We start from the raw sequence: 16,078 nt of genomic DNA on the forward strand, positions 1-16,078 counted from the left end.
ACGCAAACAGCAAATACCGTTCTCCAAACGTTGAACATAGGAGGGGCCAAACACAACCACAGAAACACACCTGGGCGGTGAGTTGATATATTATAATCATACGAGTAGTAGTTCGTGCTAAAATCCCAAACTTTGGGTGAGTCACATCAGATGTGGTGGAGCTCCAAGAAAGAAAACTCCCCTGGCAACTGATGATGACACATATTTTGACGCCACTGTAGCAGACGAGACAGCTGGAGGCACGCGCCTGCGCACTGAGCAATTTCGCTGCTGTCAACGTTGCTTAAAATAGTCCCAGTCAGGTCTGGGTTTACAATAGGGCAATGCCTCAATCAGCCATCAAGTCCACTTAAAGCCTTTTTTGGCTTTTTCAACATCACATTTCAATCTGAATATGTGGTCATTCAGTAGAAATTATGACATAAATATACTGGACTGAATATGTAACCCTGTAAGGCAATTCCTAGTCTATAATAATGCTTCAGGTAGTCGCCCATGTAAGCAACATTACCCAGGTATGCATAAACTGTAATTCCACACACACACTTGTTTATATTAAATATTTATTGTACAATGCATTTAAATATTGAGGTTAATTTATGTTTTAAAACGTAATATGATGAAGCATTTCACACAGTATTAACACGATTGTGGTTAATGAGCATAAATACATTAAAAAGTACCAGTCAGTCAGAGCATTTATAGAGATATTTGGTTATAAATAGATTGAAATGTTGAGGACTCTCAACATTCTTAGTCCTTGTGCGCCACCATTCATTCATTTCTTCTGGGTCCTATCTGCCATATCCCTGCGCGTTGTTGGCATTTTTCGACGCATCTTTTCCAGTTTTTTTGCTGATGTGGTACAAAGTGTCAGCCAGGTTGTGGAGCTGGCATGTGCCGAGCTGACATCCACGCTGAGGCGCACGCCTTGGACGTAACTTCACTGCCATTCTGTCAATGATGAAGAAGAGGAAAGAAGGGGAATTAAACCTCTGGCTTTTAAAAACATTACATACATTTTCAAAATAACAGTTTTCAAATAAATCAGAAACATTCATTCTTTTGCTAAGAAGCCATAATTAGAAGAATTGATATAAACACTACAGTATTTACGCTGCATCAATAACTTACATTCAAATTTATTGATATAGCTAGTGTTTTCAGCCATCCCTCTCTTATTTGCAGTATATGCTCTTTGGTACCTGTGTTTCAGCGCCTCCAGATCTAGAAGTTTGCCTTCTGAATGAAATGGGATGATCCTCAGTGCTTGAACATGCTGTTCCTCTGTGTCCTTTGTCCTTATCACCCCTGTTGCCTGGACAGCATCCGCCGGAAGGAAAGTTTCTGCGTCGGATCTGTGGGTCCATGAGGAAAAAGTAGGTATTTATTAATATTTCACACACCAAGCAACTCTGATTTTCAATGCTGTAATAAGATACACTAATACACAATCTGGCTTTTCCTTCTTTATTTATTTCTGAATTCCCTTTGAGTCATAAATGTTTTGATTTTTTTTTTTTTTTTCGTTGACACATCACTGACACATATTTAGTGTTGTTACTGACCTGTGAGTTGGTCTAAGTGGTGTGGCAGCACTCAAAGGTACAGTCAGCAGCAGCAGAACAGCTATCTCCATACCGCACTGGCCTGTGGAAAGAAAACACCATGAGCGATGCTGATGAAAACATCCCGTCCTGAACTTATTCCTAAAGCAACTGAATAACTGAATAATACAGACAAAAGATTTTGAAAGAAGAAAAAAAAAGACAATTATGAATTAGAGACCTGTTTGAAATAGGATAAATGGGGAAACTTACCGCCAAGAAAATCCCAAAACCTGCTGTGTCTTTTTGGAAAAACCATTCGTGGTCCTTTGCTGATTGTTGGATGCCCAAGTCTGTCAAGCCATTCCACGGCTGGTGCTTTATAGTGTGATGGCAGGTTGAGGAGGTGTGTCTCGTACGTAGTAATTTTACAGACAAAGCCACTCCCACACTCGTAATGAATCATGGTGACAGTTTTATCCTTTATTTACAAGACCTGTGTTACTAACAAAAACAACTGCATCCGAGCACAACTATACTTATACTTGAGATGACCTTGTACCTTCTGTGATGTTTACAATGATTCTTCACTCTTTGCTCCAACAACAACACCCCCCCCCCCCACATCCTCCTCCATCCCTCTCCTCCTTCACTCCACTTGCTGCTGAGCAATTGTTCCAGAAATCGTTCTTTCATTTCCATCACCTGCAGGAAGCCCGCAGAGACCAAAATAACCCCAATTCTCCTCCAGGCTTTTCTTTATCGCCCCATTTTTCCTGTGCCTTTTCCCCTTGAGTCACGCTTGTCGTCATCGTGTTTATTCCTGAAAATGTCCTTCTCTCGCGTCCCCCTCGCGTGCAACATTTCAAAAACAACTTCTCAATCTTACACCTTTCAAAGATAATAAATCAGATGTTTTTTTACAGATAACCCGATATAATTATAGAATCCGCAAATGGTTCGTTTGCTTTGTTATTCCACTCATAAATGATCACAGAAATAAGGTTTGGCACATGGCCACATTCTATCATCTCTCTAGGAAATTATTTTGCTAAACTTTTAATAATACAGTAAAATCCGTTGGGATTGTTTTCCCAGAGCCCAAGCTTCTCTCCCTCTCTGTGAATCATAACTTCCGCTCTCGGGTCTATTGTGCACCATCCTGTGTAAAACCATCTGTGAAGGTTGTGTCGTGCACTGAGTCATCAGTGGTGCGCGTGCACCGACACGCATTAGCATCACTATGATGAGGCAATCTTGTGATTTCACAAACAATTAAGCAATGTATTCTACCAAGTGTTGGGATTTTCCTCTTAATCAATTATAACGTGCGTGCAGGCATGTTCTAAAGAGAAAACAAGGTCTCTGAGTAAACCAGCACATCTGCTGATGCCTAGCTTTAAACAAACTGGTGATTTCAGGCAAATACATTAGCTCATTATAAATATTTGAAACCCAAATAAATGCATAATACATAATAGAAAGCAAACTTTGCTGCTAATAAGGGCTAAAACACTGAGTCAAGCAAAGATAATAAACATTCCTTTGATTTAATGATGTCACCTTGGCCTTGAATAAATTATGATAGGAATTTTAATTTTACTCCGAAATGTTGTTTTTGTTGCAGGCCTAGTTGGAGAGTTGGAGAGTATCTTTCTGCTCCTTGCAATGACATTTGGAAGAAATTATAAATCCATATGAAGTAATTATGATATTAGTTAATTAACTTAATTAACCCTTCCTCATTGAAAAAACACCAATAAATGGTTTATATTTTTATATATATATATAGACATACAAACTAGGGGTGTGAATCTTTGGCTTCACAGCGATTCAATTCAATTAACGATACAGTATTTGGCGATTCGATTCAAGAACATTTTTTGTAGCGATTCGATTCTGTAAACCATGCACAATTCGATTCAGTAACTTGTAACCAAAATTTTATATCCATGAAATAAACATTCAATAATGCAAGTGAGACTATCTGTATTCTTCTGAAAGGTGAAAAAATAAACAGACCACAGAATTACTTATTTAACATATTTATTCTTTAAAAAAGTAGTCCTGCATAATATTTTATGCTGAATACAAAAATGTAATGCTCAGTTATTTTGAACCTTTTTTAATAGGCTACATGCTGGCAGGGGAGAGAGTGTCTTAAACGTATTAAAACATTAATCATAATTAAGAATCACGATTCATCCGATTAAACGCATTCATATCGTTTATTGGTGAAGCCAAAACGATTCATTTTATTTATTTATTTTAGCAGATCGATTTAGTTGAATCTATAGGACTGACGATCGAATTAATCGTTACACCTCTAATACAAACACAAACTAACAAAAACATTGAGATCCATACTTTGTTCAAAGCAGATATCCTTTAAAGTGGCTTGACCCCTGGAGGTTACAGAGGTCAGTTGAGTTTTGGCTACATGCAGTCCTTCGTGCCCCAGCCGTTATGACAGCTAGCCATGATGTTATTCTGTGTCACGATGATTTAAGTGGACGGTCCCGGATTACACACGTCACCGGTTTCAGAGGTCACTGAGAGTCAGTCTCTTGCAGCTCCGACTTGTTGATATCCTACATCTCGAGTGTCTCATTCATCGTGAAGGAATATGGGTCCGTGGGTCCGTCCATGAGAGCCCTTTGTCAGGACATCCTGTTGTTGTAAGCCTGTGGCCACCAGCCGGCCGCTTACAGCCTCCCGTCCCCTGTTTCCTCTACTCACTGGGCACAAGAGTGAGCATCCTGTCAGGAAAGCCTGTCATTCACTCGCATGTCATCTTCTCACGGAGTTCATCCTTCAGGGAACCCAAGACCCTCTGCGATAAGAGTGGGAGATCTTGCACTTTATCTCACACTGTATGGCAGGTGAATGTTAGCCCTTCTGCAGACTGATTTCTGTTATGGTGACCTCATGTAGATTGGTACCACATAGAGTTTATGAGTAGAGTAACATTTCAAAGTTTACTTTCAATGGAGATATTATATAACGCACACATATAGCACAAGAGATGAATAACCTCAGCTGACTTCACAGTAAGTTTGACTCAACCGCGGAAATAGCCCCATCTTGTGGTACTAGACACAAACAGCATCATAATACTGCGTGCACAACATGTTAATCACTGTCTTTTTTTTGCACGTATTTTTATCTGCAGATGCATTTCTCAGCAATGTTTTTTTTAAAGCTCCAATGGGGTTATGCAATAGCTAGAGAGGCGTGATATAAAAACAATCTTAATGGTTATTTCAGTAATTCCCGTGCTATTAAGAGATTTGAGTGAGAGTGTGTTAAAGCTGCACACACACACACACAAAGAGAGAGAGTGAGAGATGCGCAGCACAAGTTTGGAAAAACCTGTAGGCTAGAGGGTCAACACTGCGAGATATGAGCTTAGAGTCCATTAGTGGATTATAATCATAACCACGGCCCCTGCATCTCTCTTGGATTAAAGAGAGAGAGGGAGAGAGAGGGAGACAGAGAGAGCGATGCAGAGATATGCCGAGTGCATGAGAGTAATTGGAAAGCAAGTGATTTGAGCAAATTCAAAGGCAGAGCATTGTATACTGAGCGACAGAGAAACACGGGGGGAGCAGGCTGAAGGAAAGTCGGAGAGGTGACATCACTTTGGTTTAGCAGATTTAAGGGGATTTTGTCGCACCGATATATATACCTGTTTTATATCTGCTGGCTGTGACTTGCACAAGGTAAGTTTGGACAAACATCTTTTTAATGTGTTTGTATACGTCTCTTTTAAAAGTCACATTTCTTGGGTTTTATTGCCACATTCTGGGTGAGTAACAGACAAAACCTACTGTACATGATGTGGCTTTTCTTTTGTCACTGTTCATCGTTGCTTTAATTAACTTTAATGTTGTTATTGGTATGGCCTTAATGAGTATTCCTCTCCCTGTGTGTGTGTGTGTGTGTAGTAAGCATGGACTTGGACCTTGAGCGGATTATCCAGTGCATCAAGCAGGGGGATGAGAATGGTGTTCAGGTACAGCTGCAGGAGTTCAACAAAGAGGTAACACCACACAGAAGCTCTCACGTTCTTTAGTCTGGATGAAATGAATTAGATGATTATTATTATCATGTCTCCATTCCTCTCCTACAGTACGCCCAGTGCTTCTTCTTCGATTCGGAGGAGCGCGACCGAAGGAAAGTAAGTTAGTTCATGCCACTGTACGCGTTAACTGGAAGCCTCACATGCTTGTGCTCCTTAAACCTCACCTTTGCTTGATCCCCCCCCCCCCCCCCCCCCTCATCCACTCCACAGCCTGTCTGTGATTAGTAATTGTGCTGTATCAGTTATTCCTGATCCTCTCTGCTCAGGCAGATTGTGCTCCTGTTGAATAAGCAACATACTGTTAATCTATTTGCAGCCATTGAACAATATGTCTTTAATCATTCCTCATTCCATTTTTAATGCAATTATTTGTATTTAAATCAAATTAAATGATTTGTAATTTGATATTTTATTTGATTGTTTTCCATTATTTATATAATCAATAAAGTATTGAGTTATTTTTCAAATAATTATTTCTCATTCATCCTTTCACATTGATTTATTTTGATTCGCAATTCATTGCACTGATATACTTTTCTCTCTCTTCTGCTATGTTGCCCACTGTAATTGGATCGCCCACCCTCTAAAGCAAAGGAAACTAGAAGAGGTACAATGCCTGACACAGTTTGCAAATGATGGTCAAGTATTGCTTTTGTTCGCACACAAGAGCACCCTAAACCATCGTATTCAATCTGATTTGTTGTGTCTGCTGTACCAGTTTAGGAAGAATAAAGTGAGGGAATCAGCTGATTCGGACTCCGACTGTGACGAGTACGACCAGGAGGATCGAGGCCTCATCCTCAGACAGGTCTGATCACACAGAGGTGCTGTCAGTTGGGTTGTTCTTTTTAAAGAATGAACTAAACTGTCTGTTTATGCCTCTCATCAGAATTTAGCTCTTGTCCTGGTGAGGTTCATCAGAACAGAAGTGAATGGTCATCTGTTGAGTGTTTCACTACGCACCCTGAGGATCCTCTCCAGAGACAAGAAGGTCCTGGGCCCCTTGGTGACCGACAGCGCTCTCCTGATGCTGGCCAAACTAGCCGGGCTGAACAATAGCGATGCAAGCGATGAATCCAGTGACCCCGACACTGACTTCTACGACAACATCGTCGCTTCTCTCGCCGAGGCCAAACTGTTGCATTGTCACGCCGACGAGGACGAAGGCGCCGTCGAAGCCGATGGCCAAAACGAGTTCCTCGACGAGGACGCCAAGAGTGACGTCAGCATCACCAACAGTGGCGATGTGGACAGCATCAGCTGGTTTGGCAGCCACAGGACCAGCATCAACGAGATGCACAGGGGCAGCATCCATCACAAGATGCTGGAGAGAGGGAGGAGGGACCGCAGGGAGAGCAAGATGGACGGGCTGGACGAGGAGGAGGGGGGGGCCTCGGGAGACGAGACACGGAGGAAAGAGGCCTTAAAAGTGTTGTGCAATGTGGTCTACAACAGCACCTGGGCCCAGGAGAGGTTCAGTGGTCTCAGGTGGGTTTCCTGGCAGTGTGCAGACACACACATGCATACACAACAACATCTGAAATACAGTTAAATGCAGCTTTAAGCTTTCTGGGTCCATTTAGCTGTTTCCCCTGCATATAATGGTCAAATGCAGATAATCTGAAGTCACCAGTGAAGCTGAGACACAGTCGTGTATCTCAGCGACTATAAATCTCAATGTGCTGATTTTTGTATCAATCTGCACATTTCCAGTCAGCTAACCTCGTTATTTTCCCCCATCAGGCTCATGTGTGGCCTCAAAGAGCGTCTATCCTCCAGTTTTAGTTGCTCATCTCCCTCCAGTGTTCAGTTCTATGAACTACGCCTCATGTTCCTCGTCACTGCCCTACGGCGAGAGCTCAGCACTCAGCTTCAGCAGGTGACATCGCCTCACTGACTACAAAGTTACTATGAAATATGTATTGTGCAAGTTATAATATGAATGAGATCACTTGATGATATATTGTGTTGTCCTTCCAGGAAGGAGGTGTGTCCATTTTCACAGCAGCTCTGGAGAGCTGCCTGGAGGTTCAGTGGAAGGAGCAGTATGAGTGTGTGCTGGACCCGGCAGCACCACCCATCTCACTGGAAGCCTCCCAGCGGGTCATAGAAATCCTCAAAATCCTCTTCAACATCACCTACAGCACCCACAGGCAGGAGCCAAGTGACGTCAGTGGCTATGAGTTCATAATACATCGTTCAATCATCAGGTGTGATGTCAGAAAAGGGAGAAATGATCTGTACGGTTTCCTCCTCCCTCAGGACGCTGCGGCTCTTTACCGACACCTGGTGGCCATCCAGCGTCTCTGCCTGATGAGGAAGTGTTTGCTTACGGATGACACTGATGAGCTGCAGGGGTGAGCAAAGAGTGCTCAATGACGAGCATCAATCATCATTAATAACAACGATGCAGATGTTTTTAAAATGGCTGGTGCCAGACTTTCAAGAATTTAAGCTTGCAGCTTTATTTGTAGTATATATTTGTGTTTCAACCATTTATTTATATAACAATCAAGCATGCCAAACTGAACCAAATATGTCTTTTAATGACTCTTACCTTCTGCTCCTGTAATGTTGTCTCAATCCCACAGTCACGCAGTCAACCTGTTGTCAGCGCTGCCTCTCCAGTGTCTGGATGTGCTGCTGACGGTGCCTCTGGAGCCCAACTCCAAGCAGTGCCAGGGGGTCAACATGGACTGTGTCCACACCATGGTGCTGTTCATGGAGAGACGCCTGGAGGCGGTGAGGGACAGAGCGACACGGGGATTGAATGAAAAAAAAAGTTGAAAGTTTAAGTTTAAAAGAGTGAGTGATCACTGATACTGTTTGCTTCTCAGGGTGATAAGATGAAAGAGAAGCTGACACCGATTCTCAATCTGCTGACGGAGAGCTGCAGGGCCCACAGAGAAACACGCCATTACATCAGGAAACATGTAATACCCCCCAAAAAACACCTCTGAGAACGCTTTACGCCTCGCACAATATTTAGATCATATATTAAACATTTTTCCCTCATGTGCAAGACAACTGAAATGATCATGTATCCCCGTCATTAGATCCTGCCTCCTCTGAGAGACACCTCACAAAGGCCAGAGGAAGGCTCCACAGTGAAGAGTCGCCTGATCCGCCTCATGACTCACCTGGATACAGACCTCAAACACTGCGCTGCTGACTTCATCTTCGTCCTCTGTAAGGAAAATGGTAAGATCACGTATCATCACTCGCTCTATAATTTACATTTGGTAATGATTTTCTGCACAACATCCATCAGTATCTCCCTGTAGTGTCAGTGTAGTGTACATACATACCACGCATTAAAAAGAATGTGAAATAATAAAGGTTTTTCCTCCACATACATTTTCGAACATCGCGTTCTTCCAGTGGGCCGCTTTGTCAAGTACACGGGCTACGGTAACGCAGCAGGCCTGCTGGCCAACAGGGGTCTTCTGGGCGGTCTGGGGCCCAGGACCCTGAGCTCTGATGCCCAGTACTCCAGCGACTCCGACTCGGACACTGAGGAGTACCGACAGGTCAAAGATCGCATCAACCCGGTGACGGGACGCGTGGAGGCAGAACAGCCGGACCCCATGGAGGGCATGACGGAGGAGGAGAAGGAGGAGGAGGCCAAGAGGCTCATCATGCTCTTCAACAAGCTGTCCAGGTCAGTGAAGTGACAAAGACATTCAACCCCCTTCACTTAAGGTGTTGGGAGTGTCTTAAGTATTAATACTGATTGATTAATGGTCTTTTTTTTACTTGTTTTACAGAGAGAATATTATCCAGCCGATGGGAGTGGATTCAGATGGGAAGCTGGTCCCGATGTCGGGTCTGAGGGAAACCTCCATCACTGAGGAGGGGAAGTCTGGCTCCGAGAATGAGGGAGAAGCAGAGGAAGGAGAGAACTAGCACATGTCGATGTGTGTTGAATGTGTTGTGAATGCATGGACGACATGAAAACAAAGGATGTAGTTCTCACCGAGCCGTTGTAAAAACCCAATGAAAGATGTAAAAATATTTTCCTTTCTCTTCTTCTTTGGAGCAGCAATACTATCGCACTGGTTTGAGTTGAATTGATAGCAGATCCTAAGAAGGAAGCAATTTCATTGTGATAATCACATAATATTGTCCGATATTTTAATAAAGTCTTGAAAGCATATAGTTTGTACTGCTATTGTTTATTTCAATGCGTAGTTCCACATAGCACAATTTCACATTTACCTTTTTCCCCCTGTGGAGCTTCTGTGTGTTGAGCTATTTAACCAACAACTTTTACTCAGTGCAGTAAGCTTTTTGCATCAGAAAGCAGCACAGCATCTCAGAAATGTGGGTCTAATTAATAATACTACCCATGTCAAAAAAGATCCCAGGAAACCTCCTCATAGAATTCTTATAGCTCATTATTTTAAATAACAATACCTTAACCTACTTTAAAAAAAAAAAGATTAATTAAAAAACCCATATTTATGGTATAAGTAACACTCTTGTATCAGCAATTCCAACACCGGAAGAATTATTAACCTGATCTTGGTGTAGAATAAAAATGTATAAAATGTTCATAAAACACGCAGAAGAATCATTCTGAGACGTAAACAATGACTTTTCTTCAGCATCAGCAAAGTGCGTCAGTACATGTCCATCATCTCTTCGAGCGACATCTGCAGCTCCACAGACTGCAGGGACGAGGCGCCGCCTTCCACAGCCATAGTCTTCAGTAACTCCATTGAGGTCAGGACCACCTGAGAAAGAAAGAAAAAAGGGGATGGCAAATTTGAGCCACAGAATTTGAGAACGCTGGAGCAATGAGAGGTGTCAAGCTGTTTTTCTCCAAAGTAGCTTTTTGTTTAAGCTTTTCATTTCTCAGCATGCATTCCTCCATAGTGACTAGGAGCAGAAAAACCTTTACACCCAAGGGATCTGCCGTCACTAGGTGGTATTTAGGCTTTGTTCTCTCAGTGCTATTAATCAATACTGAGTCAAAATTGCCCCTTGAAAGCGCTGCTGATGACAGCTCCCTTGAGTGGGCAATTTTGGGGGGTTTGATCCCTCATGAAATATGATAGAGGTATGTACAAAAAAAAACAACCTTATCAGCCAAACTGAAATACTGCTTTACGGTCTGTGAGAGCACAGCACTGTCTCTGCCTTTTAATAATTCATCTGGACTCTCACCTCCACTGTGATGAGTTTCTTCTCCCAAGGCCTGTTGTCTGGGTCAGGCCACTTCTCCCCGAGGCAGAGGAACAGGGAGTAGGGAGGGCAGTCTCTCCCGTCAATAAACTCCAATATTCCTAGAGGGACAGGACAATCAATCTCCACATGCAAGATGCAGCACATGTTTCCACAGGCCCGCTGACAAGAAAAACAATTTATTCCTCTCACCCACCTCGCACAAAGTCCTTGAACTGATACAGCGGTTGAGGCTGCAGTTTGGAAATCTCTTGAGGCTGTCTGCTCCTGTCAAACTTAGAGAAGCTCCAAAATGCTTTGATTTCACCCCGCCGCTGGCCGTAGACCACATGGCCTGACACTCTCATGTCCAAACCGTCGCCCAGCTTGTTGAGGATGCACTGGGTGAGATTGGCTTGGGTTTGATCCAGCATAACTCCGGGACTTGGCAGAGAGACCAGAGAAAGGCCTGACTCTTGATCCAAAACTGTCCCGATGAGTTCGGGCCTGATATGAAGACAACATAAATCATTCAATTTAAGGTGAGAGGCAACTTATATTCTCGGCAGAGCCCTGACAACATTACAGGAATAGTTTTATATTTTGGGAAATACACTTATTTGCTTTCTGGAGGAGGATGAGGAGACTTATCTGTAGGGTACACATGTAGCTACAGCTAGGAGATGGTTAGCACAGCTTAGCATAAAAAAAGCTAGCCTTGTACACATGTAGCTACAGCTAGGAGACGGTTAGCACAGCTTAGCATAAAAACAGCTCGCCTTGTACACATGTAGCTACAGCTAGGAGATGGTTAGCATAGCTTAGCATAAAAACAGCTCGCCTTGTACACATGTAGCTACAGCTAGGAGACGGTTAGCACAGCTTAGCATAAAAACAGAGAGCCTTGTACACATGTAGCTACAGCTAGGAGATGGTTAGCACAGCTTAGCATAAAAACAGCTAGCCTTGTACACATGTAGCTACAGCTAGGAGACGGTTAGCACAGCTTAGCATAAAAACAGCTCGCCTTGTACACATGTAGCTACAGCTAGGAGATGTTAAGCACAGCTTAGCATAAAAACAGCTCGCCTTGTACACATGTAGCTACAGCTAGGAGATGGTTAGCATAGCTTAGCATAAAAACAGCTCGCCTTGTACACATGTAGCTACAGCTAGGAGACGGTTAGCACAGCTTAGCATAAAAACAGAGAGCCTTGTACACATGTAGCTACAGCTAGGAGATGGTTAGCACAGCTTAGCATAAAAACAGCTAGCCTTGTACACATGTAGCTACAGCTAGGAGATGTTAAGCACAGCTTAGCATAAAAACAGCTAGCCTTGTATACATGTAGCTACAGCTAGGAGACGGTTAGCACAGCTTAGCATAAAAACAGCTAGCCTTGTACACAAGCAGCTACAGCTCGGAGACGGTTAGCACAGCTTAGCATAAAAACAGCTAGCCTTGTATACATGTAGCTACAGCTAGGAGACGGTTAGCACAGCTTAGCATAAAAACAGCTAGCCTTGTACACAAGCAGCTACAGCTCGGAGACGGTTAGCACAGCTTAGCATAAAAACAGTTAGCCTTGTATACATGTAGCTGAAGCTAGGAGACGGTTAGCACTGATGTGTTAATTAGAGAGCCCCCCCCCCCCCCAGCTATTGGCTCCTGGCTCCTACTAAAAACTACCATATAGAGTTATATCAGTCTTGTTATCTCTCACTCTCGGCCACAAAGTCAATAGTGTTTCTCAAAAACGTCAGACTATTCCTTTAAGTGTGATTTGAAGCTAAACTGGTGATACTAAACATCTGTGAGAAATGCGTCCATTGAGGAAAAGCTTTATTTTGCCTTTACCTGTAGACAAAGCGGATCCCAACCTCATTCTCAACCAGCTGCTGGGACACCATCACTCCTCTGTAGTACACTGATATCCTGAATTGAGTCTCTATGGATGTAGAAAGAGGATATGTATGAGAAACGGCATAACATTATTAAAGTGTCAAATCATGAGTGATATTATTCATATTTTTTTAATGATGCTGATGTCAGGGATTTAAAACATCCATCAACTTACTGAAATTATCTCCAACACTGTTCATGTTATGGAGCAACTGCTCCACCAACTGCTCATCATAGGCCCCTCCCACTGCTTCCTCCATTGGACACGCTGGTTGCTCAGGCAACCCAGCTTCACCAACTGCACCCTCAGACTTTACTGGATACTGCTGTTGCCCCGGCAACGCGTGTCCACCAATCACGACTGGGTTGTGGAGCTGCTGTTGCTCAGGAGGAGGCTCAAAGACTGCGGTGCCCTCTGTGGAAAAGTTGGAGAAAGTGTTTTCTAGGAAAGTACCTTGGATGCTGTTGTTTTCTGCTCACGCTGCAGCGGTGAGGAGGAAGAGATGGGCATAGCTGATTCAGTAAGCCTACCTGCTTCAGGGCCAATGTTAAGTCCCTTCAGACATTCCTGGAGAATATCCTGGTTGACGGAGGCTTCTTCTGGCAAATATCAGTTAGTTCAGAAATATTCAGGAAAAAGGGATTCCACATTCCCAGCTATCCAATGTATTACAATTTCTGGGAATATTCAAGCAAAAATGTAGAGATAATGAAAAGTCTCTTACCTGCGAACAGGGTGTCTTCTGCTAGGTACAGACAGTCGTCAAAGCACTGGACGACCTGGCTCTGAGATATCACAGATACACCTCAGAGTCAGTTCACGCCCAATCATATGTTTACACATTTACACGTTACGTCCCTACGAACCCACAGTGGCTTACTTCTTGTGTCGGAAGGTGAAGGTCCTGAAGCAAATCGGGGTCATCTTGTTCTTGAGATCCAGCAGAGGAGTTCGCTTTGAGGGCGAGAGCAAGGAGCTTAGTTAACATCTGGAGGTTTTAATAATGTATTCCCCTCAAAAAAGAACTCTTTCATCTTATAGCCCCCTTTACAAACGGTATTGTCTCTGTATTTGCACATTACCTCAACCACAGAAATGTAAATCCAGACATATATGAATGGAAGACAGATGGTAATGTGATCATCCAAATCAGTTCAGGTGATCGGAGATGTGTTGTAAGTGGTGACACTGATTTAACAATTTATCAGTCACATACACATCTCTTAAAATGTTTTGTTAGGTGGTGATTTTCAGTACAGTTCATCAGAGGAAATAGTCCTTTTTTTTAACTTGCCTGGTATCCACAACAATAAAGGGCCGAGTGGTGATAGTCTATGGAAGCCTCGCTGGATCCTCACCTCCTGATGCTGCCTCGTCCGGCCAGCGAAACACTTTGTGGGGGTCAGCAGCGTCATTCTTGTTGTCGGAGAGCAGTTTGAAGCCTTTCACTCGGAGGGCGCTGCGGAAGTTCCTCTTCCAGACTGAGGGGTCTCCGTTAGCCCGGCCGTTGCCGCTCACCTCTGCCCAGGCCTGCGGGGAAGAATTACACTGTATGAACAACACCTGATGGATTCTTTAAGTTATTGTCACTTTGTGGAACACTATGAATACGGAGCACGTTCTACTATACTGCCACTGAGGGTTTTTTTTAACATCACGACTTTGAGTGAAAACTACCTTAAAGATGAGGATGTCAGTGTCGGAGGAGTCCTGTCTTAAAGCATGTTTCCAGGGGATGGAGAACTCTGTTCGCTCCCTGTTTTTCCAGACGACACCAGGACATCTGCCACTGTCAATCTGCGCCCGCAGCCATGGGATGAGCAGTGGTTTAGAATGAGACATTTCTGCAAGTACCAGAAAAACACGTCAAACAGTGTCCCTGGGGCGTCATATGACATACCTGACCATCAGCAACATGCTTCCAAGACACGGAAATAACATTCTGTTTTTGCTTTATTTAGGATAAGGTTTAATATGTGAATAATATCTATTAAATATCAATCTCGGAAGCCTATCCAAATCAGTATTTTAGTCTTGTAGCCATCACTGTACAGAATATCTTGCGCTGAATGAGACAGTGGAAAGCAGAAGGAATCCGAGACAGGACTGGTGGAAGAACTATGCATATGCTTTATAAATATAGCCGAGCCAGGCCGGATGTTTAATCACCATAATTATTCATATATATTTATAGGTTTATATTAATTATCAGAATGTTCAGGTCCATCGTTAAATATTAATTAGGCAAGTAGAGGGCGGTATTTAGTCATTTTACAACCGGATTCATGTAGGAAAATGTTTTTATCAACAAATAAAATTGAGTAAAATACAAGTTAACTTCGCATGTTTAGATTAATTGGTCTTTAAAGTGCTGACAGTCAATTAGAATGAGGCATTATTGTCTTTTCCTACTCTCACCAAGTAACTTATAATAGCATTTTGTATAGCAAAGAGGAAGCCTATGGATATGAGGCCAGGTGTGACTCAGCATTCTATGTATTAAACAACTAAAATTGGTGTACAGTAATTCATTGTCTGTAATGTAAGCAGGGAAAGTTAACTATAACTTTTGCCAAAGAGATTATATATCTCAATAAGCTTTACCTGGTTAAATAAAGGTTAAATAAAACTATTCGAGTAGTAGTCTACACCTACCTGACGTCTGAAATTGAACACAGTTTGTATCATATCCACAGTTGTATGTGGGTGAGCCTGTATATAGTTACCTCTGTCTCTAGATCATGAGGGTAAACAGCTCACTCCTACCTGCAGTGCCGAGGGTTCCGCCGGTGCACGTTGCTTTCAAGTGTGCTAGTTCTCTGGGTCAAACGTCAGAGATACGAAGCGGGATTAGCGGCTGTGAGTGCGCGCTGTAGACACACACAGCAATGTGACGAGCTGTCATCAGCTTCCAGCCGCTATTTCCTTAAATACCGACAGCGGCCCAGCTTTCTGATCCGTCGAGGTTTTCTCGGGAAACTCCCGAGTCGTGAGTTTCGTTTTCGGGCTGTGACGTCAGCGAGTTTCATACCAGCCGGGGACGCCAGGTGGGGTCAAATACACACACGCACACGTTTATACGTACTTATGGGGACACTTACCTCAGATTAAGATGTTTAAAGAAACAAACAAAAAATGCTTTGCTTATATTCATGCGTGTCTGCTTTGTTTTTTACACGGATGAAAGTCCAGCTAATTAGACATTCTTAAAGCACACCACTCTTCTTACTCTATTACATCTAGACATTGAACTTGCAAACAAACATGTTTTCCTCCAAAAGACAAATGTGAAAAAAGAGTTTCATGCGTAAAAAGTCTGCACATAGGAGGCCAAATATCCAAGTCAAGGAACAACAGACGCACACTAACCCCAAAGT

At 42.9% G+C, this 16,078-nt stretch overlaps 3 protein-coding genes across 6 annotated transcripts; 1 reads left to right on the top strand and 2 right to left on the bottom strand.

The window, feature by feature from the left end:
• Positions 1 to 569: 569 nt before the first annotated feature.
• On the bottom strand, positions 570 to 1,938 carry LOC311033328 (uncharacterized protein). Its single transcript, XM_084040660.1, has 4 exons — positions 1,821 to 1,938; positions 1,569 to 1,650; positions 1,206 to 1,358; positions 570 to 954 (listed from the first exon to the last, which is right to left on the bottom strand). Exons 1-4 carry the CDS (start codon positions 1,864 to 1,866, stop codon positions 795 to 797), a joined length of 441 nt encoding a protein of 146 aa, XP_083896786.1. The 5' UTR covers positions 1,867 to 1,938; the 3' UTR covers positions 570 to 794.
• LOC311033313 (chaperone Ric-8A-like) lies at positions 1,268 to 9,779 on the top strand. 2 transcript variants are annotated; one of them, XM_084040638.1, is made up of 14 exons: positions 1,268 to 1,379; positions 5,495 to 5,589; positions 5,680 to 5,727; positions 6,221 to 6,238; positions 6,350 to 6,439; positions 6,521 to 7,119; positions 7,375 to 7,510; positions 7,612 to 7,800; positions 7,894 to 7,988; positions 8,223 to 8,373; positions 8,469 to 8,564; positions 8,688 to 8,832; positions 9,013 to 9,292; positions 9,399 to 9,779. In XM_084040638.1, the coding sequence occupies exons 2-14, from the start codon at positions 5,500 to 5,502 to the stop codon at positions 9,535 to 9,537; spliced, it is 2,076 nt and encodes a 691-aa protein (XP_083896764.1). In that variant the 5' UTR covers positions 1,268 to 1,379; positions 5,495 to 5,499; the 3' UTR covers positions 9,538 to 9,779. The 2 variants fall into 2 exon arrangements, with proteins under 2 accessions (XP_083896764.1, XP_083896763.1); XM_084040637.1 differs by lacking the exon at positions 1,268 to 1,379 and adding an exon at positions 5,226 to 5,269.
• A 333-nt stretch (positions 9,780 to 10,112) lies between these two features.
• Positions 10,113 to 15,695, bottom strand: irf3 (interferon regulatory factor 3). 3 transcript variants are annotated; one of them, XM_084040644.1, is made up of 11 exons: positions 15,468 to 15,695; positions 14,379 to 14,545; positions 14,060 to 14,231; positions 13,582 to 13,655; positions 13,426 to 13,486; positions 13,232 to 13,297; positions 12,876 to 13,115; positions 12,656 to 12,746; positions 11,015 to 11,304; positions 10,801 to 10,919; positions 10,113 to 10,367 (listed from the first exon to the last, which is right to left on the bottom strand). In XM_084040644.1, the coding sequence occupies exons 2-11, from the start codon at positions 14,541 to 14,543 to the stop codon at positions 10,254 to 10,256; spliced, it is 1,392 nt and encodes a 463-aa protein (XP_083896770.1). In that variant the 5' UTR covers positions 14,544 to 14,545; positions 15,468 to 15,695; the 3' UTR covers positions 10,113 to 10,253. The 3 variants fall into 3 exon arrangements, with proteins under 3 accessions (XP_083896770.1, XP_083896769.1, XP_083896771.1); XM_084040643.1 differs by having other exon boundaries at positions 13,232 to 13,300; XM_084040645.1 differs by lacking the exon at positions 15,468 to 15,695 and having other exon boundaries at positions 13,232 to 13,300; positions 13,996 to 14,231; positions 14,379 to 14,522.
• Positions 15,696 to 16,078: the final 383 nt, after the last annotated feature.

This window comes from Eutrigla gurnardus (assembly GCF_963514095.1).
Source record: "Eutrigla gurnardus genome assembly, chromosome: 22".
NCBI classification, from domain to species: Eukaryota; Metazoa; Chordata; class Actinopteri; order Perciformes; family Triglidae; genus Eutrigla; species Eutrigla gurnardus.

Bases quoted from the DNA above. Each gene is read 5' to 3' on its own strand.
- LOC311033328 (XM_084040660.1), bottom strand. From the start codon at position 1,866: ATGGTTTTTCCAAAAAGACACAGCAGGTTTTGGGATTTTCTTGGCG. The intron at 1,359-1,568 runs GTCAGTAACAAC...ATGGACCCACAG, and splicing joins CCACTTAGACCAACTCACAG to ATCCGACGCAGAAACTTTCC. The intron at 955-1,205 runs GTACCAAAGAGC...CATCATTGACAG, and splicing joins CTGGAGGCGCTGAAACACAG to AATGGCAGTGAAGTTACGTC.
- LOC311033313 (XM_084040638.1), top strand. From the start codon at position 5,500: ATGGACTTGGACCTTGAGCGGATTATCCAGTGCATCAAGCAGGGGGAT. The intron at 6,440-6,520 runs GTCTGATCACAC...GCCTCTCATCAG, and splicing joins GAGGCCTCATCCTCAGACAG to AATTTAGCTCTTGTCCTGGT. The intron at 9,293-9,398 runs GTCAGTGAAGTG...CTTGTTTTACAG, and splicing joins CTCTTCAACAAGCTGTCCAG to AGAGAATATTATCCAGCCGA.
- irf3 (XM_084040643.1), bottom strand. From the start codon at position 14,543: ATGTCTCATTCTAAACCACTGCTCATCCCATGGCTGCGGGCGCAGATT. The intron at 13,487-13,581 runs GTAAGCCACTGT...GTGATATCTCAG, and splicing joins TTCACCTTCCGACACAAGAA to AGCCAGGTCGTCCAGTGCTT. The intron at 10,920-11,014 runs GTGGGTGAGAGG...CTGTCCCTCTAG, and splicing joins GTTCAAGGACTTTGTGCGAG to GAATATTGGAGTTTATTGAC.